This window comes from Notamacropus eugenii, chromosome 2 (genome assembly GCF_028372415.1).
Source record: "Notamacropus eugenii isolate mMacEug1 chromosome 2, mMacEug1.pri_v2, whole genome shotgun sequence".
In the NCBI taxonomy this organism is placed as follows: domain Eukaryota; kingdom Metazoa; phylum Chordata; class Mammalia; order Diprotodontia; family Macropodidae; genus Notamacropus; species Notamacropus eugenii.
The window spans coordinates 340,280,012-340,304,390 of record NC_092873.1 but is presented as its reverse complement, the minus strand read 5'-3'; the positions used below and the strand labels follow the sequence as shown (position 1 = coordinate 340,304,390).

At 43.9% G+C, this 24,379-nt stretch overlaps 1 protein-coding gene across 4 annotated transcripts in view; it reads right to left on the bottom strand.

Moving 5' to 3' along the window:
- Positions 1-24,379, bottom strand: part of GPRC5C (G protein-coupled receptor class C group 5 member C) — a 35,616-nt gene that overhangs the window by 7,614 nt on the left and 3,623 nt on the right. For 2 of the 4 annotated variants that reach the window (XM_072645590.1, XM_072645591.1), the window contains exons 2-5: positions 16,400-17,497; positions 13,863-13,957; positions 10,967-11,116; positions 6,799-8,770 (exon numbers count right to left, since the gene is read on the bottom strand). In XM_072645590.1, the coding sequence (XP_072501691.1) occupies positions 8,735-8,770; positions 10,967-11,116; positions 13,863-13,957; positions 16,400-17,456 (1,338 nt within the window). In that variant the 5' untranslated portion in view covers positions 17,457-17,497 and the 3' untranslated portion in view covers positions 6,799-8,734. Of the gene's footprint in view, positions 1-6,798; positions 8,862-10,966; positions 11,117-13,862; positions 13,958-16,399; positions 17,498-24,379 lie in introns of those variants that run through there. The other 2 variants (XM_072645592.1, XM_072645593.1) reach the window with 2 other exon arrangements.

The window sequence follows — 24,379 nt, the reverse complement described above, 5'->3', positions numbered from 1 at the left end:
CAAGTCACTTAACCCTGTTTTCCTCACTTACCTCATCTGTAAAATGAGAAGGAAATGGCAAACCACTCCAGTATCTCTGCCAATAAAATTCCAAATAGGGTCATGAAGAATCAGACATGACTGAATAACAATCTTACTAATGCTCAGCGATCCTGTTCTATTATTCTGTTTCATTCTCTTCCACAAACTCTTCCAAACCATCTCCTCTTGCCTCATCCCTCAACCTCTAAAAATTATAGCAGATGACCTACCTTCTTTTCTCAGTGAGAAAACTGAAGCCAACTCAACAGACTTCTCCCATCTTCCCTCCACTCTTCAAAACAAGCCTCATCACCTACTCTGCTCTCTTTCCCTCCTGTCTCAGAGAATAAACAAGTCTAATTTCTTTCTGTTGCTTAAAACCAATACTCCATCTCTCTACTCTGGGCATTTTCACTGGCTGTCCTCCATAACTGGAACTCTCTCCTTACATTGAAGTCTCAACTACAATCCCACCTTCTGAAAGATGCCTTGTCATCAAGGAAAGGGCTAAGAGGAAGAGAAATCAGAGTGGGATTAAAGGGTTGAGATAAGCCTTTAAAAAATAAGGCTAAGGGAGACCCTGGTATGCATATAGGCTAATGGAAAGGATCTAAAAGGGAGGGAGAGATCGGATGTATGAAAGCAGGCCTGAATGATCAGTAACAAGGACTTGGAGAACATGGGGGGACCAAGGGCATGGGATGAGGGTTTTCTCGAGAAAGTTAAGTCAGAAACAAGCATTTATTTAGGGTCTATTCTATGCCAGAAACTGTGCTAAGTCTACCTTAATCTTAGTATCTTTCCTCTGAGATTGTCTCCAATATATCCTGACTATGTCTTGGTTGTTTCTTGTCTCCCTCATTTGACTGTGAGTTCCTTGAGAGAAGGGACTGGTTTTGTTGTCGTTGATTTTGGTTTTTGCCTTTCCCAGAAGTTAGCACGGTTCATCTAATGGGGTAGGCCCTAAATAAATGTTTCTTGCTGATTTGATTTGCTAGGGAAAACTCTTGACCCCTGCCCTTGGCTCCATGTTCTCTAGGTCTTTGGAAATTATTCCTGCTTTTATGTATCTTATCTCTCCCTCTCCTTTGGATCCTTTCATCAGCCTATACACATTTAAAAGTCTCCCCAATCATTTTAAAATGGCATATCTCAATACTTCAGTCTCACCCTGCTTTCTCATCTTCCCACCTCTCTCCTTACTGACAAACTTCTTGGAAAAGTGGTCTACATCTGATGCCTCCACCATTTTGAAATCTGGCTTCTGTGCCTGTTACTCTACTGAAACTGCTTCCTTTCCAAATCCTTTCTTCAATTCTCATCCCCTCTTGACCCCTCTATAGCATATGACTCTATCCCATATCCATTTCTCTAGATACCCTCTTCCTTTAGCTTCTGAGACAGGACTCTCTCTCGGTTCTCCTACCATCAGAAACTTCATTCTTTGATTTTTTCATACAGATAACTCCCAAGTCTATATATCCCTTCCTATTCCAAGAACTCCAGACTTGCATCTCTAGCTTCTTGAAGGACACCTCTACATATATTGCCAGCATCTCAAACTCAACATGTCCCAAAGTAAGCTTATCTCTCCTCACAAACCTGACCTTATTTTCCAAGTTCATTTATTTCTATTAATGGTACCATCAGTCGCAACCTGTGTTTACGATGATTTTTTTTCTGAGACTTTTTTTCTCTCACATTTCATATTCATGTACCAAATCCTTTTTCCCTCTTCTTTTCTCACTGCTACCACCCTAATACAGGGCCTTATTATCACTTGCCATGAATACCTGGCAGAAATCCCTTTGTTGGTCTTCCTGTTTTCACTTTCCCTCCTTTCATCCTATTCTTCAAATTACTACCAGACTAACCTTCAGTAAGCATAGATTGTGCTATGCCATTTCTCTGTGCAAAATCCTTAAATGGCCCCTGTTTCCTACTGGATAAAATTCAGTGTCTGGCAGTCAAGACACTCTCAATTTATCACTGCTGCTTTCCTCACCTTATCTCATATTATCCTTTGCCACATGCTCTGTGCTCCAATCAGCAGAAGTCCTCAATTTCCTGGTACCCCTGGTTCCCCATGCTTTCTTCCTTCTGTATTATTGTTCACAGTGCTCCCTGGGCCTCCCTCCCAATCTGATTAATTTCTGCCTTTAAAGTCCAGTTCAAATACCCACTCTGCTCTCCATGATTCTCCTATATAATGACTTTTTCCTTTCCTAAGACCTAGAGTAGCACCTGCTTTATGCACTTAATAAATTCTATTATATAGTTCTTTGTCTGTCAAATTCCCCAATTACACTGAAGTTTTGAGGGCAGGGATCATTTCTTATGCAAACCTTATCTAAAACTGAGTGCCTACCACCATGTTTTGCACAATAGATGGGTGTTTGTTTTTTTTCTTTTATTATTTTGTATTATTTTAGTTTTAGTATTTAAGTTTGTTTCTTTTATTTTCTATTTAAGTTTAAAATTTTTAAAAATTAAAAAACCAATAGAGGAGTGGTTGAATTGAATAGAGGAAGGGAAGAAGAAGGGAATAAGCATTTATTAATATAAATATTCTGTGCTAAGCACTTTACTATTTCATTTGATCTTCACATCTTTGTGAGGTAGGTGCTATTATTTCCATTTTATAGTTGCGGAAACTCAGGCAGTCAGAATGCCACCTCTAGCTCACATTCAGGTAGTGCTTTTCACACAACCACCCTGTGGAGTAGGTCATACAGATGATTTTTATCTCCATTTTACAGATGAGAAATCTGAGGTTGTTTATGATTTTATTTACTGTTGTTCAGTCATGTCCAACTCAGCAAAGATACTGAAGTGGTTTGCAATTTCTTTCTCCATCTCATTTTACAGATGAGGAAACTGAGGCAAACAGGGTCAAAGATCTTGCCCAGAGTCACCCAGCTAATCAGTGTTTGAGGTCGGATTTGAGCTCAGGAAGAGGAGTCTTCCGGCCCGGTGCACTGTGCACTATGGCACTTGCATAGCTAGCAAGTGATAAAGCTGGGGCTCAAGCTTTCTGACTTCAAGCCCAACTCTTTTTACACGTTATCACCCTGCACAGGTGGTTGCTGTCCCTTCCTACCCTCCCTCCCCACTCCACTCACCAGTATAACATAACAGCACAATGCAGTGAAGAATACTAGATTTGGAACTGAAGAACCTGGTTTTGGATCCCAGCCCTGTGTGGCCTTGGGCCAGTCACCTGGCCTCACTCTTCTGAGCTATAAATAAGAGGCAGTCTGGATGACCTCTACATCTCTTCAAGTTCAGATCTAGGATCCTATATTCCTTCTGCCCCTTCCCTCAGCACATGCCCTGTTATCCTTCGGGGAACCATAATCCTGACCTCATTGAGGTACAAGGAATAAGATAGCAGACCAGGAAGTAAAGAGGTCCTTTAGGCATCAGAATTGTCCCCAGCATCCCTAATCTTTCCCTGCCTCAATACACAGAGAAAACATGCTCTCTCTTGCCTCCCTCTTCTGAACCTCAGCTGCTCAAGGAGGATGAGGTCACAGCACTCCAGAGTTGGTGTAGATGCTCAATAATTCATGGGGCTGCTCAAAGAGGGGGCAGGTTCCTGATGGCCAATGGTGGGGACAGCAGAGTAAGACAATCCAGACTGAGGCATTCTTGCTTGACCTTGGCACATCTTCCCTCCTAAATTTTCCTATCCTTCTCATGAGTGTACCCTCCCCAGCCTCCTCCCATTGATAGCACTCAGGTTTGCAATTTCACCAAGACTTTCCTTTATGTGGATTATGGAGAGTCTGTCATGCTTATTGAATCATCATTGCTACCAAGAAAGCTTTAGATGAGGTTTAGTGGTGGTGGGGATGGGGGTGGGAAATGGAAAAGGGGCAGTAAAGAGGCAACTGAGACTATTGGGGAAACCTAGTAACTGTTGTTCAGTTGTTTTGAGTTGTGCCCGGTTCTGTAACCCCTTTGGGGGTTTTTTCTTGGCAAAGATACTGGAGTAGTTTGCCATTTTCTCCTTCAGTTCATTTTCCAAATTAGGAAACTGAGGCAAACAGGAAGTAATTCACCCAAAGTCTCACACACACACACACACAGCTAGTATCTGAAACCAGATTTAAAGTCTTGAAGATGAGTCTTTCTGACTCCAGGCCCAGCACTCTATCCATTGTACCACCTAGCTGCCAACCTAGCGAGTGCCAGGAGGCAAGAGAACTTAAGTGTGTAACATTGGACAAGCTACTTACTCCTCTGGGCCTATCCTGCCTGTTATAACATCCTAAATGGCCTGTGTGACTTTGGGCATCACCCTCTAGGACTTAGTTTCCTCATATTTAAATAAATTGGTTTATATGAGTTGCTTAATTCAAAATTTTTAAATGTATGTAATTATTTACTATATCATATAATACATACTACGCTTCAGCATAGGAGCCTTTCTTTGTAAATGTACATTATTTTATTTTACACGTTTAAACATTATCTGAAAAATCCAAAGGTTTCACCGTCTAGACCATCCAAGGGGTCCAAGGTACAGAAAAGGTTTAAGAAACCATGGTCAAGATCAGTGTGCTATCAAAGTCAAATGGAAGTTGTTCAGTATGTCCAACTCTTCATGACCCTACTAGGGGTTTTCTTGGCAAATATATTGAAGTGGTTTGCCATTTGTTTCTGCAACTTACTTTCCAGATGAGGAAACTGAGGCAAAGAATTAGGTGACTTGGCCAGGGTCACACAGCTAGTAAGCATCTGAGGCTGGATTTGAACTCGGGTCTCCTGGATGTCTGCTGGGAGTGCCAATCTCAACAAAAGGATCCTAGCAGCTGCTTGTTGACTTAGCTGAAAAAAAACTATATTATCTATGTTTTATTGTGGCTTTATTTATTTTGTTAAACATTTCTCAATTACATTTTAATCTGATTCAGGGTACACTAGGGAGTGTCTGGGCTATATGTGGTCCCACCCTGTGACTGACACCTCTGGTCTAGATAACCTCCAAGGTCCCTGGTAGCTCTTATGTGTTTTTCCCATCCCATGGTGGTAGTGAAAATAATGCTGGATAATAGGTGAGAATGTGCTCAGTCTTCCTTTTCTCACTAGTGTTTAACTTTTCCCTAAATCCCTGGACACCATCTCTTTGGGACCAAGGCAGCTCCACTGCTCTCATTCTGTTCCCAGAGAACTAATCCCTACCTGATTCTGTAGCCTCTGGGGCATACCTGCTTAAGAGCTCAACCAGCAACGGAAGCCCTGACCTCTAGAAATCATCAACCAGGAAAGAAGAACTAAACTGAACAAGGCTGAACTGCACAATTAGTAAGCAGGACTTTGTTGTTCAGTTGTGGCCAACTCTGTGACCTCATCTGTGGGTTTTCTTGCCAGAGGTATTGGAATGATTTGTCATTTCCTTCTCCAGCTCATCTGACAGATGAGAAAACTGAGGCAAAGTGAGTTACAAGACTTGCCCAGGAGGCCAGATTTGAACTCACAAAAATGAGTCTTCCTGTCCAGCACATAGTAAACACTTAATTTCCATCATAAAGAGTCTGATGACAAGTCATCCAATCTATACTAGAAGACCTCCGTCAGGGGAAACTCACTAATTTCCAAGATAGTCCATTTTACTTCTGGGCCAAATTGGTGGAAAGCTTAGCACAGAATCTAGATCACAGTAATAAATACTCACTGACTGAAGGCATTTTTTTTCTTGATCTCAAGCCTTAACTGGGCTCTTGGAAACATTCCATTCACTGCTCCTAATTCTACTGTTGGAAGTAGAACAAATCTAGTACCTTTCCCTCTGTGTAACCATCAAATATTTGAAGGCAGATATGTTTTGCCAGCCAATTCTCATCTAGTATGAGCTTTGCACTGGTCAGACCACAAAGTACTTTGAGCAGATCTAGGTGCAATTTTTAAAAGAGGGACATTAATAAGCTATACTACTTCAGAGGGAAGCCAAGGTAGACAATGAAAGGTCTGGGAACCATTTTATTTAAGGAGTGCCTGAAAATGGATTGTGCTTAAGAGATTTAGGTAACACCTAGGCTCCTGTCTTCAAACATTTAGAAGACTGCATAGCACAGGTAATAAGACTTGTTCTGCATAAGCTATAATAGAACCAATTAGTGAAAGTCAACAAGAATTTATTAAATACCTATTATTCAGCAGGCACTATGCTAAGCACTTGTTTCAAAAAAGATTTCAATTCAACATAATGACCAGACCTGTCCATTTGTGACATACATTTTCCCACTGGGCAAATAATCATAATGAAACAAATCAAAAGCTCATCGGGAGCCAACATGGTGGAGTGAACAAAGAAGGTTAATTTTGTAATTTAAGGACCATGTCCTTCCACTGATGTAGTAGAGTGCCAAGTCTGGAGTCAAATGACCATGGTTCAAATCTGTTCTGCCACCTGTTTGACCCTGGACAAATTACCTGGCCTCTGTGGAACCGTTTCCTCATCTCTACAATGAGGGAATAAGGCCTTTATCTAACTCTAGAACTCAAAACTCTGACCCCCAAGAATTCTTACATTGTAGCTTTCTCTGTGCAACTAAATTCCAAAGAGTAGTGCCATTTTCTCAGTCTGCTGAGCCTATCTGTGTGAAAGATTATGGTCCCAGAGTTGATGACTTGGGTTGGCATATTTTGTTAACCATATCCCACCTGTTCACATACTTCAGGCAATCATTCAGAGACCCTCCAGGAGGGCAACAACCCCTGCCCAGCCCTGTGACTGGTGCCCATCCACTCTGCAGTAGTTGGATACAAATATTAATTATAGAAAACATAGTAAAACTTTATTCATTCAAGGGTCTGTTTAGGCCACTAACCAAGATCAAGGAAAACTTTTGGGATGGATGGGGCTTTCAACTCCACATCCACCCCTTCCCATTGAGAGGAAGTAATACTTAGGTCTACCTATATATAACCCAGGTTACAGGTAAAATGGAGGGTGAAGACAGGGCAGGTCACATCCAGCAGGCACAGATGCAATTCACAGGCTTTTTCTTGTGTTCTCGATTCATCTACCCTTCCCCCACCTCCCTAACCCCCTTTCTCTATGTATTATGAGTTCATTAAGCTTAGCCCCAGAAAAATACTGTTTGCAGAGAAAACCATTTGGGTGCTAGAGACAAGAGTATAATGTGAGGGTACTGACTGCACCTGGTAGCACCCATAGCTGAACCCTATTCTGGGCACTTTAAGGTCTGGTGGGAGTAGGGGAACTAAGGTTACAGATTCCTTTTGGTTTTACAGGAAAACCTTCACCAGGAGCAGGAAAAGGCTGCCATGTAGCAAGGAAAACTCCTCTATCTTTGGATTGATTTTATGATTTCCTAGGTGATCAGATGACAATGTCCCCACCCTACTCTTTTCTCTGGGTGGACCCTATTGGGTGAGGAGTTCCCTCTACTTCAAAACAGCTGGCTCCTTCTTATCCCCACCCCCCCAGTAGAGATGCAACACAGAGGGAGCATGGACCTTTGACATCTAACCAGCAGGAAGTTACAAAGTGTATTCCCAGACCTTACAAGCACAAAGGGTCCATCTGAAGATGCCCTGAGCCTGAGTCCTGATCCCTATCCCACTCTGGTCCAGAGAGTATATACAGCTCATTCTCCCATCCTGTATCTCTAAAGACTCCTTCTAGTCTTAGCCCAGAGATCTCCAATTAATCAGGCTTTCCTGCTGCTTCCTGTCCCTTTTATGTTCCAGTTGGAGTTGGCCATTTACACAACCAGGCTTTCCAAAGAAAGTGAAAAGAGACGTAAGGGAAAAGGCTTCACAGAAAAAAAAAAAAGAAAGAAAAAGCCAAGAGGCACCAGAACAGCACCTCTGCATTTCCCAAAGCAGCCAAGCCCTCCAAATTTCCTGCCCTTCTTGACCAAGTTTCTCAGGAAGCAAGGGCTGCTTCCAAGCAGGACAGTCCACGTAGTCAATGTCCTCTCTGATGGAGCAGAGAGCAGAAGGCCAGAGAGTGCAAAAGGCCTCATGGGCCAGGGGTGTGAATGTGATCCAGAAGACTAGAGGTAAGGGAAGGTGCGGGGAGTGAACACAGCGTGGAAGTGGCTCAGATCCAGGAACCATGGACCAGGAAGCATCAATGCGAAGCTTATAGTAGAAGCTGTTACTTCTCCAGAAGGGTGTTAGCCAAGGGTCCCCTCTTCCTGCTCAGGATGCCTATCATCCCTGGCCATTTGCTTCCTTCCCTTCAAATGGCAACCATTCACACTCATGGGTAGCAAACCCAAGGGAACAGAGCTGGAACTACCTACCTGCAGGATCACCCTCAGCTCAAGTCAGTTCCAGGAGCCTGATCCCCTCCAGAGAAAACAATAGGTGGAGTGGGCAGAAGGGACATGGCTACATTGGTGGGGTCCCAAGATTTGGGTCAAAGAACAAAGAGGCACCTGAGATGTCTGCTCACAGTAGGCAAGGTAACTTGGAGAAAGTACAACCACAGGGACCCTTCCTTCATTTTGAAGAGCTCAGGGTGGCCCCAGAACGGGTTGTGTCTTTGGGTTGGGCGGAAGCGTAGGGACTGATCCTTAGGTCTGTTTCCTGATAGAGAAGCCAGGGACAGGCAAAAGGGGGACATAGGAAGGAGAGTCCTGCTCTTCCCAGATTAGGCATCCATGGTGGGCAGACAGCCCACCTAAATCCACCGCTTCAGATCTGCTGAATCCGGGCTCCCTCCTAGTTTGCATTACAAGGCTTGGAAAGGTGCAGGGTTCTGCATAGCCTGTGTAAGGAGGAATGAGGACATCAGAGTGGCTTGCAGTCCAGGGGAAGGAGGGAGTCTACCATCTCGTTTTATTGTAGGGGGAGTGATCCTAAAGTAATCAAGAGAAATAAGAATAATCAAAGGGGGCTGGGGCTACTAAAGTTTGAATCACCCTGGCTCTTACCACTCATCCCTAAGAGGGAAAAAAAATGTGAAAAAGCAAGGCCCCAGGAGGTTTGTATAATCTGACAATCAGAAGAAAACACAAGATGTTTTGGAAAAGTTTCCTTATTTTCTTCTCGGACCTTTCCCACACTTTCAATCAAAACATTTCCCTGGAAATGAGTGCCAGAAGCACACCGCATTTAGCCAGTAGGAAGGAGACATTCCAAAGTCTAGGATGACATGGCTTGCCTTTTTGAGCAGATGGGACAAATACCGAGGACACCAGCCAGATCCCTGGTTTTGGCCACTGTTAGCCCTCACATGTCAGTGCCTTGGAGCACGTCACTTCCCTACTGTGGGTCAGTTTCCTTCTCTGTAAATTGAGGTTAGACCAGGTAATAATCCTTCTGATTGGTCTCTGTTAGCTCTAACATTCTACATTGTGTTCTCAGTGTTAAAACATTGGGGTTACTGCACCGGGGATCAGATCAAAGCCCAGCTCTCTTCTAGAAGAGTCAGAAACTGATAATAAAACCAACTCGCATCATGTTTTCCCCAAGCCCCAGGTGCTGTAAGAAATGCTGCCATACTGCTTGTTTTAAGCCTCCGCCCCCCATAATTAAGTGTCTGGTCTGCACTTCCAATCATCCTCCCAGAGGATTCTTATCAAAAGCTTTTCCCCTAGAGAAGCTACAATTAGTCACCTTTTTTTTTTTTTTTAACAGATACCTTGCCCTGGGCTACCTGTCCTATTGTCTTCTTCAAGTGCCTTCAACATATGGGGTTACTGTGAGCGCCCCTGTGTATAGATTAGATGAATGTAGATAGGGAAATAGCAGCTGTTCCCTTCAATAAGCCGGAATCAGGGATTTGATAACACTAACACAGTGTACTGTTGTACATGTAAGTTTTATTCCTAGGAAAGGTGGGACTCTCCCAGGGGGACAACTGGGCTCTGATCCAATCACCTGTGCAGTAACCCCAATGTTTTTACAACTGTAGAATGTCAGAGCTAAAACAGACTGACCACAGTAATTACCTGGTCCATTTCACAATGGCGGAAACTGAGACCAAGTAGTAGTCAGTTGCTCAGTCACATCCATTTAGTTGTCTGGGGGGGAGGGGGATAGAGGTAAGTAGAAATAGTCCTGCATACTATAATACCTGACAGCTGATGAACATATTCTGTATACTATAATACTACAGCTAATGAACATTTCTCTGTGAAAGCTGTTTCTACTAAGAGGTGGTGTAGACTAAAACGTAAGGATCATATCTCCAAAGTGTGAGCCTTAAGTACTGTACAACTCTAAACAGATTTAAATCTGGGAGGGAGCTGACACTGAGCTGATGAGTGAACCATTTGACTTCTGTAAGGTGAGCAGAGTGGACTAAAGAAACCTTAAGGCTTCTTTTGGCTCTAAACCTAAGATCCTGTGACCAGAAAGCAAAATGTAGAAGAGAAAATCTGGTGGTGGAGAGAGAAATGGTGATAAGTCTACAGGAAAGGGAAATGGGTGGTGTAAAGAGAAGAAAAAGAAGAAAAGAGAGTTAGGGTCTCCAGAGTAATGAGATCAGAAACAACATGGCCAGAGGAAGGAATAATAAAGCATAGATATATTTATTAGATGCCCGTGTTCCTCACAGAGGAGCAAGGGGTGGGACAGAAGAGTTCATAAATGCTTCTGAACCTATAGGGACCTCTCTGAACAGATCCAGAGCATGGGACGCCCAAATCCAGCGGCCAAACAATGAAGGAATACTATATGGCCAGAGTGCTGGTGGCACCCAGGGCGGGCTCTTCTACTCTCCAAACACTGCTGAGGTGGGTTAAAGGCCAATGGGATGACCATACCAGTCTTGGCAGGAGGGCCAGGAGGGATCTGAGTCAAAGACTACTTGCTCAGTCAGTGGTAGGGAGAGGGCTTCCTTCATAATCCCCACCTGAGGCTCCAAGTCAGAGGGCATGTCTGCCCACTCCCCTTCTAAAACCCTCCCACCATTCCTTTGGTACTGGGCTCAATCCCATGAATAGGGGTTTCTAAAGACCTGCGCATTCTTGCCATCCTTCTGTGATGCTGCCTGATGGCTCTGGGTGGCATACATGTCTTCAGCCCGAAGGGTTGAGTTGGCACTGCTCATCACGTGACTGCTATTGGCAGTAGCCCGTGGGAGGATGACATCATAGGGTCCTTCAGACTAGAGAGAAAAAGACAGAAGGCCTCATGGTCAAAGGTGAAGAAAGATCACAGAAATAGATGAAAATGGACTCAATTTCCCACTAGACAAAAGGGCCTGTGCCTATTTCAGGCCCCTTTGCCTCACTGCCAGGATGCACTAGAATTCTCCCAATGGCTAGCCCACAATCTGATAAGACTGTAGTTGATTTCTAGACCACTATGAAAGAAAGGGACTGACCTCTGGACCCCTATTCTTGGGCTGGGTCATCAGAGCAGCTAGCCTGTGATATGATGGCTGGCCTTTTTTGAACTAGTTAAGCGAATGGTACAAGTTCTTCTCAGGGGGTTCCCCCAAACCCAAAACCGCCTAAGAAGGACAAATGGGTTTCCAAGAAAGCCCATGATTCCAGGATAGGCTGGCAGGTAAATCCCCGGGAGATGATATTGTTTGTCTCATCCCTAGTTTTGGAGCCTCCTGAGATTCACCAGAACATTCTCAGCTGCCATAAGCCATCTCAGATGATTCCACATTACCTTGAGACTCCCTCTTCCTTGGTATGGGTACACCTGTCCCTTGCCTCTCCTCTGGGTTAGGCCTGGGCTTTCAGGGATTTTAAAATTTATAAGCAGTTGCATGCTTGGCATGTGACTGGAGTGTTGTATACAGTTATTTTGGCTATGAGAACCAACTGAGATGATGTCCTTAGCATGTTAGAGTCACTTTCCAGGGCCCTCAGAACATCTAAGTGGAGTGAACTGCCAAAAATGCAGGACTTGGACCAATGAGAAGAAGAAGGCCTGGTGACAGTGATCACTTAAAGAGAGTGATGGCACAGTGCCTAAAGTGTCAGGCCTGGAGTCTGGAAGGCCCTCGTTTAAATTCAGTTTCACCCTTACTAGCAGTGTGATCCTGGTCAAGTCATTTCACCTCTGGTTGCCTCATCTGTAACATGAGAATATATCACCTCCCAGGATCGTTGTGAGGATCAAAGGAGATATATTTGTAAAGAACTTAGCACAGTCCCTGGCACACAGCAGAAATTTAATAAAATGCTTATTTCCTTCCCTTTTTGTTTCAGTCATGTCTGACTCTTCATGGGTTTTCTTGGCAGAGACACTGGAGTGGTTTGCCATTTTCCTTTTTCAGTTCATTTTACAGATGAGGAAACTGAGGCAAACAGAGTGAAGTGACTTGCCCACGGTCACACAGCTAGTAAGCATTTAAACTCAGGCCTTCCTGACTCCAGGTTCAGTGCTCTATTCATTGCACCACGTAACTGCACTTCCTTCCCTCAGACTAGGGAATGCAGAGGATTGGGGAATGAAGAGGAAAGGAAAGGTGAGAGTACAAGAAGGGAAAGCTGTTTAGGTCATAAGGCATCCACCAAGGCCTCTGTGTCATCCTGCCCCCAACACAGGGAGAGAAGACAAGGTGAACCTAACCCAAAGGACCTCCTCGTTTCCTGTCCCTAGCTTCCTGCCAAGGCAGGTCACTGACCTCTCCCCACAGATTCTGCCAACTCTTGGAAGAGCTAAACCTCCACAGAACGGGTGGGAACCAAATCTAGTTCAATCCTGTTTTCTCTCCTCCCAGCCCCAACTTAGCTGTTCTATTGGGGGGAATCTGTAAGGGGTTTAAGGCTGAAGACTGTAAGGCCTTTTCCCCTAGATTGGGATTTTATTTGGGTGGGATAGAGAGCTCCTCTGGAACCTTCTTGGGGTCCAACTCTCAAATCCCAAAGCTTATTTCCACCAATGTTTCCTAGGTACCCAGGAACTGCAGGAGGTCAGAAAAGATGTTGGGTAATTTGACTGTGACCCTCTCTTGGTGTCGGAGGCTACATTGTAACTACAGCTCCTAAGAGCAAAGGACTTGAGTTTGGAGACTTGGATTTAAATCCGAGCTCTCACATAGGGCTGTGTAAAGAAGGAAAGTAAATCACTTCTTTGAGACTTCCTATCGATCGATTAGGGATAGCAATACTCCCTTCCTCACTGGGGTTCTATGAAAGAGGCAGTTTATACACCTTCAGGAGCATGTCAAGGGGAGCTGTTATAATGACACCATGTATGTCACTGGGTTTCTAGAAGGCTCAAAAGAGATGATTTATAGAAAGCATTTTGAAAACCTATTTAAATGATTACTATTCAAGTCAGTTACCTGGGTACAACTTACTAGAAAGGGTTTCTCTTTCCCCAGAGCATATCCTAGAACATATATCTTTCCCTGTGTTGTCAGCATCCTTGCTAATGATGACGTCAGTGGAGATAGCTGTCATGGGCTACTCTGGGGAATAAATATACATTCTTGCTAACCCTCTGTCCCTCCCTCAGTGCAGTGGGATTCAGACTCCACGGTTCATGAAGCCAAAGGGATGAATATCATTGCTGGAAAAAGTAAATTTCAGGATGAGAGGAATGTGTCAGGAATGTTAGCTTCCTAAGTCAAATTTACTGCATGTGGAAGAGTACTCATCCCAACCCAGGTTTACCCTCAACCCCAAAAGATCCCACCCAGCCTGGTACAAGCACTCAGATCTTATATGAGACAGGGTTTTCCAGGATAGGCAACAGCCTCTGCTTTCAGAAGCCTGAAAAAGAAGGGGGAGGAGGGTTAAAGAACTGATTCCCTCAAGGCCCTTCATATATCATGATAGATGCAGAATGAAACACATATTTCAGCCAAGGAGGAGCTTGGTTTTGCTTGACTATTCAATGACAACCTTTATGAGGTTTTGGACTCAATCCCAAGCAACATCACTCACCAGGCCTTTGTGCATCAGGGCCATCTCAGTGGGCTGGTACACACTCGTCAGCAGCTGACCATTGTATCCGCTGTATGGTGAAACAGGTCTCTTGGCTGCAAGAGAGAAATGAGGAGAGTAGAAGAGAGAGTCAACGTCTGAGGCTCCTCATTCATCTCAGGGACCAAGCAGGACTGCCCTGAAGGCAGAAGATGACCTTAGAGAACAGGAGTGGAGTTAGGTGGGGTACATCTGACAATGATCCCTTGGCTGAATATAGCTGGATGCTTGAGGATACTTGACATCAGTCCAGTAAAAGAGGCCTCCTGACCAGTAAGGTAAGGATACTGAAAAATCAAGGTTCAAGTGGGTAATGGCATGGGGATACATATCTAAGGTAGATATCTACTTCTGGAACTAGAGAAGTTCCTCTAGCTGCTTTGTTATTCCTCACCTGGAGGTCTTAATTTTCACACAAGAGCACTCAAGGGTGTTTATCAGCCATTGGCTTTGCCCTTCAGCAGTTCCGAAGGCTGTCTCTTGCAGGAACTGTTAGTTCACAAAGACCCCCTACCCTGGATCTCATTTCTCCAAAGCCCTCCAGCCAGCTGTTTTTACATCCTCCTTCGTCCCCTCAGGGACAATGGCTGAGAAGGGGAAATGGCAACTTCCTTACCAGCTGTCAATCCAATAAAATATCCCCCTGGCCCTGAAGTAAGGGCCAACTAAGCCTCATATCTGTGATTTGTCAGTAGTGAATAGAACACTAGATTTGAATCAGGAAGACCTGAGTTCAAATCTTGCCTCAGACACTCAGTAGCTACTTGACTCTGTGCATGCTACTTTAACCTTTCTTTCTGTCTCCATTTCTTGATTTCTAGTGCTGAAGATCAAAAGAGACTAATACCTATAAAGTGCTTTGCACACCTTTAGCCCAGTGCCCTTCGGCAAGCCTCTGGGGCTGCTTTCAAGCACAAGAATGCCTCACTCTGCCAGTGGGAGTTGGTTTCCCGGGTTTCCCTGGCCCCCAGTTGGATGTTTACCTGTTTGTTTGGGTAGGAAGGTTCACAAACTCCTGGGGCTTTACAAGAGACTGATTGAGCCACTGCTCAAATGGCTGGATCCTGATAGGCCTGTCTGCCCACAAGCGGGGGGACCACAACCTATATACAGCTTGCTAAGTGCTAGGCTCAGTCTATTGATTTTTCCATTTTGAAAAACAAACATATGCACAAAACCCCAACAAGCCCACTTCCTGAAGTGTTTACTTTGGGAGAACAAAAGCACAGAGCTATTTGGCCTTGGCAAACAGGTACATGGGCTGAAAACGGAGCCTCACCCCAGCTAGCCCTAATCAGTCCATCGCATTTCCCATCATTTCCTGCCAACTTCCAATCACCAAACTGATCTATCCCACATTCTATATTCAAAGCTGAGAAATGGGAACTCCATAAGGGCCTGTACTGCAGCCTAGGGGGACAAGGGTTAAAGGCCAAATACTTGGATAGATCAAGGTTTATTCCCTTTGCCAACTACAGGATGATATGGCCTCTGATGAAGGGACAGAAAAGATCTATGAAATCCAAGGATTCCCTCTGTCCATTACTTTAACTTCCAGGAGTCCACAAGGGTCAGTTCCTTTGGCCACAAAGGCAGTGCTAATAACAAAGGTATACAGTAAGGAAGTTCATTCTTTGAGTCTTAAAGGCCATTCCATATGGCTTTCTTGGAATAAAAGGTTAGTTATGTGGGATGAGTCAAGCTCACGTTTCTCTGGAACTCTTCCTGACCAACTCCAAGAAGATGCTGCCAACCCTTACCAAGAATTTGATTAGGATTTGCTAAATCTTTATTTTCCCTAACTTTTCTAGACTCCAATTCCTCCCTTCCTTGCTCAAAGACCAGCAGAAGCCCAGGGGCAAGCTTGAATCACAGGACCCAGAATCAAGGCAGGTGTGGACAGAGAAAACACTAGTAGCTCATCAGGGGTTCATCAGTGGACAAAAAATGGACCACCACTTTTTCTTATGTGAATTATTTTAAACTTGAAATAAAATGTTTAAAAGGAGGTAGAATACAAAACAAATTCCATCAACAGTCCCGAGGGCAGGCTTTTAGATGCCTAGTCTTTAGATCTAGCTTTCTTCATCTTCCCTTGGCATTACTTTTGCCTTTCCCATAAAGAAGTGCCCCAGGTGTGAGGGGTACACAATTCAGCCACAGGCGTGCCTAATTCTTTAATAGGCCCAAACCCCAAATCTTTGTTGGGGTGATGGCTCTTTGACCCCACCACCCCTATGATTTGTTAAAACAAAAACAAAAGCTGTCCTAGCCATAAAGGACAATACTCAGAACTGAACTCTAGAATACTCTGCTCCATTTCAGCTTTGTATGCCAAGTAGCCAGCGTTGCACTGATTTACACAGAATTTCTCATTTTCCACAAAGCAGTGTACTCTTTTTTGTACCGCCCACACCTGTTTACCACTTTCCCCATTCTTGCAATGACAGGTTGTTAGTTAAAAAAGAGAAAAGGACCCAATACCCTCCCCTACCTACCTGAGGATGGCTCATCCATTGAGAAAGCCTTGTTTTCCACAAACATGCTCTGTCCCTTCTTCTCCTTCAAGATGGTTTCATAGCCCACACCCCGGGTGGGATAGATATCCCCCTGGTAGCTCTGCTCTGGGCTGGCCTTGGTCACCTGGGAGACCTCAGGGATTATGTAAAAGAGGACAAAGGACCAGGCATTGGCAGCCAAGGCTATGGCCAGGGTGGGGTCATCCCAGGTAGGGCTGTTACGCTGTTCATTGCCATAAGTGTACATAACAATCCATACCACCCAAATGGCAATGGAGGTGGCAGTAGTAAGCAACACAAAGACCCCGTGTTTCCGCCAACGCTTGAAGCGGCCACACAGGATGGGCCAGGCGCCCACAAAGGCAACCAGCAACAAGAGCATGACATATATGAGGGCCATGACAAAGTCCATGTTGGCAATGGCACAGGGGGATGCCTCACCCCAGCTGGCACTCCTGTTATCATGAAGAACACGCCCCCCTCCTTGCCCGCCCCTGACCAGGGTGATGATCAGCCACTCTGTGTTGATGATGACCTCCACCAAGGCCAAGAGTAGGGCCACTGCAAAGAGGACCCAGCCCCGAGGTGCCTGGTTCTTCCGGACCAGGAAGTTTAGGGCAAAGACATGGGCACTCAGACAGGAGAAACAGATGCCGAAAAGGACACCAAAGAGAAAACGCCTTGAGGCACACGTAGAGAAGTCAGGCTTGACCACACAGGCAAACACGAGGCAGAAGAGGCCCAGCGTCCCTAGCAGGAAAAACACTTGGGTCCCCAGCAGGCTCCGCTTCTTGCTGTCCTGCACAAAGGGAAGGCTGGCCACCAGGATGATGGTGAGGACAAAGGTAGAGATAACGCCTGCCCCAGCCAAAGCCTCCAGGACAATACCCCAAGCACCGGAGCGGTCACACAGATTGTAGTAGAGGGGGTTGAGGTCTGGGCTGCACCCAGGCGGAGCACGGACCTGGGCCTGATTCCTGGGGAGGCACAGCAGCAGGATACCCAGGCAGGTCAGGAGGGCCTGGGGAATAGCCATCCTGGCTCCAGAGCCAGTCCAGGCTGGGTCCCTGAAGGAGCCTGGAAAAGAAAGGATACAAAGGTCATTCACATACACATTCAAATATATGTCAAGTAAGAAACATTCATGGACAAGGTAGGAATGTTGTGCTTGACTATACATATTTCTTTACAAGGTTCAAGGTTACAAAAGTTTACAAAGGTTACAAGGAATGAGAGAAAATAAATGCTTGTTGGGATAACTAAGGTGATGTGTGACACTGAGCGTGTCATTTAACCCAGACTGCCTCAAAAAACCCAACTCACAACTCATGAAAATAAATGGTTGTTGGGGCAGCTAGGTGGTGCAGTAGACAGAGCACTGGAGCTTGGGTCAGGAGGACCTGAATTCAAATCAGACCTCAGATACTTACTAGCTGTGGGACCCTGGGCAAGTCATTTAACCCAGACTGCCTTAAAAAAAAACCAAACCCCATAACCCAAGAAAATAAATGCTTGTTAACTGAAAAAGAAAAAATTTAAGACGCACATTTAAAAACAATTAAATTTTAGCTCATAATAGGCAATGAACAAAACAACTTTTCTGGAATTATTATTCCCTTTATAATCATCATAGAAAAAGCAAAAACCATAAACAAAAATGAACTGTCTCTAATTTCCACTCAGCAGAAAGTTTTCATTGTATTTCCAACAAAAAAAATTCCCCAGGAAACATATGTATGAACCGATGCTGACTGCAGTGAGCCGAAACATGGTAACAGCGACGCTGTGCAATGATCACCTATGACTGATCTAGCTCTTCTCAGCAATACAGTGATCCAAGACAATTCTGAAAGACTCATGACGGAAAATGCTATCCACATCCAGAGAAAGAACTGTGGAGTCTGCAGACTGAAGCATGCTATTTTCACTTTTTTCCTTTCTTGTGGTTTTTCTTTTATTCTGATTCTTCTTTCACAACATGACTAATGTGAAAATATGTTTAACATGATTGTACATGTATAACCTATATCAGATTGCTCACCATCTTCAGGAGTGGGGAAGGAAGGGAGAAAAAAATTGGAACTCAAAATCTTATAAAAAATGCTCCTGGTAATACAGTGACTGGGAAGGTCTAGACCTAAGTTCAAGTTACTTCAAAAGTTTCCTTCATAGCAGAAAAAGATTTCTCACGAAGATACAGGGACCCAAATGGATGGAGCTAGGGGACACAGTGGATAGAGTGTTGTCAGGATAGCTGAGTTCAAATCAGATATCAGACACTTACTAGTTGTGTGATCCTGGCAAATCACTTAAGCTATCTGCCTTAGTTTCCTCAATTGTAAAATGGGAGACAAGAACAGCACCTACCTCTCAGGATTATTGTGAGGACCAATGAGATCATATTTGTAAAGCACTTAGCAAAATGCCTGGCACATAGTAGGTGCTCTCTCTCTCTCTCTCTCTCCACATACACATACATACACATATGCATACACATATATAAAAAATATATAAAAGTTTTTATTGTTACAACGGCAAAGCACTCTCGTATCTTTGCCAAGAAAACTCCAAATGGGGTCATGAAGAGTCAGACACAACAGAAAGACTGAACAACAATTCTTATTCTTACTAAGAAGGGTATCATTCAATCTCACCCACCAATTTTTGTTGAAATTCACCTCAGCCGGGGTTCTTAATCTTTTTTCTCTTCATGTCATGGTTCCCTTTGGCATCTCTACTTTGATCCTATCAGGCTTCTCCTTGTCCTCCTCCTCCCCACCCCGCAATGGCTTGAATCTTCCTTGGTGGTTTTTTTTTTGGAGGGGGGAAGGCAAGGCAATTGGGGTTAAGTGACTGGCCTTGCCCAAGGTCACACAGCTAGTGTCAAGTCTCTGAGGGCCAGTGATCTATTCACTGCACCACCTAGCTGCCCCCTTCCTTGTTCTCTTGCTAAAGATCCTGGCTGTGCAAGAAATTCCTGGTCTAAGGAAGCATTTTCCTTACTTCCTGGCCACCTGGACTCATAGAGAGACTCCCTTTATTCATCATGATGTACCCTCATCTGTCCCAGATAATCCCATCCATGTTAGGTACAGTGCCTTGCCCAGAATTAAATGCTAGCTATTATTTTTTTATCATCATCACCACCAGCACCACTACAAATAAAGCCCAGGAGAACGGTTCCTGCTCCAGGGGAGGCAGGATCCACCTCTTCCTGGGCATCCTGGGTATCCCAGCAGTATACAGAGCCTGCTACTGCTAAGGCTGCGGCTGCAATGGGGGTGGGGCAGCAAGGACAGAGGCATTCAGTGAATGACTGCCTTCAGTCTGTCTCTCCCTCCTCATCCAGGAGCCATCATCACTGATCACATAGTACAGCCCACACTGGATGCAGACTCACTAACCTCAGTCAGGCTGGAGACATTATCGACAACCAAACTGTTCACTCAGCATTTCTTCTTTCCCCTCAGATTCTTTCAGAACTCCTTTGGCACTAGTACTCAGAACTACCTTAAACCCCCTTCCTGTAAAGCCTTCAACCCATAAGCAATCATTCATCAAATATTTATTAAGCAATTACAATGGGCAAAAATGGGGTCAGACTATAGAAAAATCCTATTAGTCTTTACCCGTCCCCTTAGCAGTCTCCCTTTGGACTCCTATCACCCTCCTAGGCATCTAGTACTCTTGTGTTCTCCCTATCAGTTACACAATGTATGGAATAAATAAATTCACCCTGAGAGATTGATACTTTGTGGATGATGCCTATAGGGCAGCATGGGATAGTGGGAAAAGCTCTGGCTTTACAGTCCTAGGACCAGGGTTTCAATACTGATTCTGCCACTTATTACTAGGTATGACCTTGGCCAAATCATAGTTGTTCTTCATCCATGACAGAACTGCTGAACTCCTAGGCTTTAGTTTGCTTAGCTATAAAATGAAAGGGCTCCTTAACTTCTCTGGGCTGACATTTTCATCTGTAAAATGGCAGGGGTTCGGCTAGATGATCCAAGGTCCTTCCCAAATGTATGACTGTGAAAACTCTAATGGTGGAGTTTCAGGCAAGGTGGAAGGAGATTAGTGATATATTTTGTAGGCTTCTCAAGGACACCTCACCATCATCAATTAAACTCTATCCAACTCATGTATCTGTTTCAGTTTTGTGTTCAGTAGTGTCTGATGATGACGCAAACAAAAAATAATTCGAACATAAAACATCTTCCTTTAACATTTACATTGAGGCCACCCTGTTTGACAAAGGTAAGGCACAAAGGAAATCAAGCCTCATTCAAGGAATTCAACCAGAAAACTTACAGTTTAATTAGAACCCACATAGAAAAGGCTTAATGATCACAATTTAACAGTCAACTTCTATAAAATACTGATTCTTTTAGGCACGAACAGGTGCCTAAAGGTGAATAAGACCAGTTGCATATTGCCTTATCTCCCCCACGAATCCTGAGGGTAGTCTGCTGATGCCTCCCCACCAAAACCCTACCTGCTCACATACCCATTCTAGAGAACACCTAAGCAGGCTTGGACAGAATTGGTTTCCTACCCTGTCCAGCACTTCCTTCTCAAGTCTCCTCTACTCTGTATCATCTTTTTTCCCCCCAATCCCTAACTGTGGACATGCCCTCAAAGTTCTGTCTGGGGACCTCTTCTCTCTATACTCTTCGCTGTGGGTTCATTTATCACCTCTCTGTAGATGAATCGCAAATCTGTCCTAATCTCTCTAGGACCTACATTATCAACTTCCTGCTATCCACCAGCTCACCAAGATGTATATTTATAGTACCTCAAACTCAACATTTCCTAAAATGAACTATGCTTTTCCAAATTTCCAAAAACCTTTCAAACTTCTTTGTTTCTGGCTAGGGTATCAAATCTTACCAATTTTCTACTTTCTCCACCTCAGAATTACCCATGCCTCTTCCTTCTTCCACACTCCCTCATATCCAATCAGTCGCTAAGTTGTACCAATTTTGCACCTGTGACTTCTCTCAAATTTGTGCTCTTCTCTCCCTCTCTAGATGTGTGACTCTGGGCAAGTCTCTTAATCATGTTTATGTCAGTTTCCTCACCTGTAAAATGAGCTGAAGGAGATGATGAATCTTTGCAAAGCAAATCCCGAATAGAGTCATGAAGAGTCGGCCACAACTGAAATGACTGAACTCCCTTTTCACAGCCTTAACCTTCAAAGGGTGGGAACCTGTGGTTTCAAGCCCACATGTGGCCCTCGAGGTCCTCAAGTGCAGCCCACTGAGTCCAAACTTCATGGAACAAAGAGACTGAATTTCAGGCTCTGTGGCCTCAAAGCTACAGGTTCCCCATCCCTACAGGCTTAGCTCATTTCCATTTTCACCTTTCACCTAAACCACTGGTTTTAAAAGTTCTGTTTCAGGCACCCCTTTCAACAACAAAATGTGTTGCGAGTCCTCAGGGGAATTTACTATATTACTCATAATATTCTTCAATGAGCTACTGCTTAAGGTCCCATTAAAGACTTTTCAGTGTGAACCCCTTGGACTACAGCCCCATTAAATGGGAACTATTGACATAAACTATTGCAATAGCCTCCTAATTGGTACCCGAGCCTCCAGTCTCTCCTATCCCCAATCCTGTCTCCACACTTTGCAAGTTAGTAGTTCTAAAACAGCCTGACTCAAACATCTGCAGTGTACACCTATACCTGTTGCCTCTAAGACAGACACAAAATCTTCCACCTGGCACTTAAAGCCTTGTCCAATTTTGAATCCAGCTGCCTCTTCAGTCTTTTTGGGGGAACTCCCCTCTTTGAATTCTCTAGTCAAAATGTCCATGTGCAACATTTGAGCTCCGGGCTCCAAGTCTTTGTAGAACTGATTACCTAGGTTTGAAATGCACTGCTTTCTCATTTCCACAACTTTGAGTTCCAAGTTTCCTCCCAAGTTTAGGTAATGCTTCCTGTGTAAGACCTTTCCTGATTGCTGACACAATTTAGCTGTTGTCTCCATGAAATGACTTGGTGTAAGTATCCTATTCACAAAATGTTAAGAGATTTAGCAGGATTCTGGCAGTCTCAGAAGGAAGACCTATGGGAGAATATACAGGTAATAACTAGCTGCCCAGACGAAGGGAGAACCCACACTGGCAGAATAACATCAAATTAAGTTTATTACTAGCATTGCCAAACGCCAAAACTTCTTCTATATTAGCTACATTGTTGCCTGTCCTTCATTTTTGAAGAGACCCAATGACATCATGGAGTGATGTCTTGAGTGAATGGGATATAAGTGAGACAGAGTGACACAAAGTTTCACTGTTTTCACCCCCTCCCCAACTTCCTATTTAGCTACATTACAGGTTGAATGGAGGCAGTGTGGGCTAGGAGTTTATGCTCTGTCAGAAAGAACAGGGTTCACACTGTGCCTCTGACAATTACAAGCTGTAGGATCAGAGGCAAGGCATTCAATGTACTGAGCTTCAGGAAACTTTAAGACTATAAGTTAAAGAACAGTCCTATTGTTAGTTGTTTCAGTCCTCTCTGACGCTTCATGACTCCATCTAAGGTTTTCTTTGCACAGATACTAGAATGGTGTGCCGTTTCCCTCTCCAGCCCATTTTACAGATTAGCTAACAGAGTTTAACACTTGCCCAAGATCACACAGATAGTTAAGTGTCTGAGGCCACATCTCACCTCAGGAAAAGGAGTCTTCCTTCCTGACTCCAGGCATTTGATCCACTCTGTCACCTAGCTGTCCCTAAAGAACAATGGTGACCTTTATATAGGTGGCTATAGAGTCCTATCAGTCAAGAAGCATTTATTATTAAGAAGCACTTCTTATATATGCCAGGCATTATGGGAATTTCCAAGGGTTGGGTACACAAAGGGAAAAACAGTGCCTGTCTTTAGGGATCTTACTTTCTAATGAAGGAGAACCAAGTATTTTAAGTAACAGTGAAAAAATGGCAGACAGGACATAACCACCAGCATTCAGCAATGATGATGGTAATAAATGACATTGAGCCAGTGCTTAAGGATTTACAAAATGCTTTCCTCACAAACAATCCTGTGACTAGGGTACTATATTCCCATTTTATAAGTGAGGAAAGTACATCTCAGAGCTAGCCAAGTGTCAAAACCTGGGCTCAAACCCAAGTGTCTTGACTCAGAGTCTAGCACTCAGTCCACTCAACCACATTACAGGAATATGTATTCTGAGTTTCAAGCAACAGGTTTAGAAGGTGTTTTGTTGTTTAGTTGTTTTTCAGTCTTGTCCAACTTTTTTGTGACCCCATTTGGGGTTCTCTTGACAAAGAAACTGGGACAGTTTGCCAATTCATTCCCCTCCTTTGATGGATGAGGAAATTGAGGTAAACAAATACTAAGTGACTTGCTCAGGGTAATACATCTAATAAGTATCTGAGGCCATATTTGAACTTAAGAAGATGAGTCTTCCTGACTCCAGGCCAGGCACTCCATCCACTATTCCACCTAGCTACCTCATTTATAAGATGGGGACTTCCTATAAATCATAAATCAATGTCGTCCAAATTGAGACTGAATAAAAACCCAGTTATCTGAGTGTGGCTAATGTGTAAAGGAGTCACCATTAACTGTAATGGACCAATCCAAGAATTCCCTATGTTATAAGAGAGGATTTGCGGAAGAATATATAGATAAATACACACACATATATATAGATATATAGATATATAGATAGATAGATAGATAGATAGATAGATAGATAGATAGATAGATAGATAGATAGAAAGATACACAGGATGAAAAGGTAAGAATGATCTGTGATCTACAGTCATGAAGGGAGAACCCACATAGAGAGAATAACATATCCATCTAAGTAACTTTTTTGCGGAGTTTTTCATAGGCATCTGGGGCTTTTATGAGCCACAGGGAACTAAGCACCAGGACAGAGCTGGGGAAAGTGAAGCACAAGTCAGAGAATGCTCCCCCTA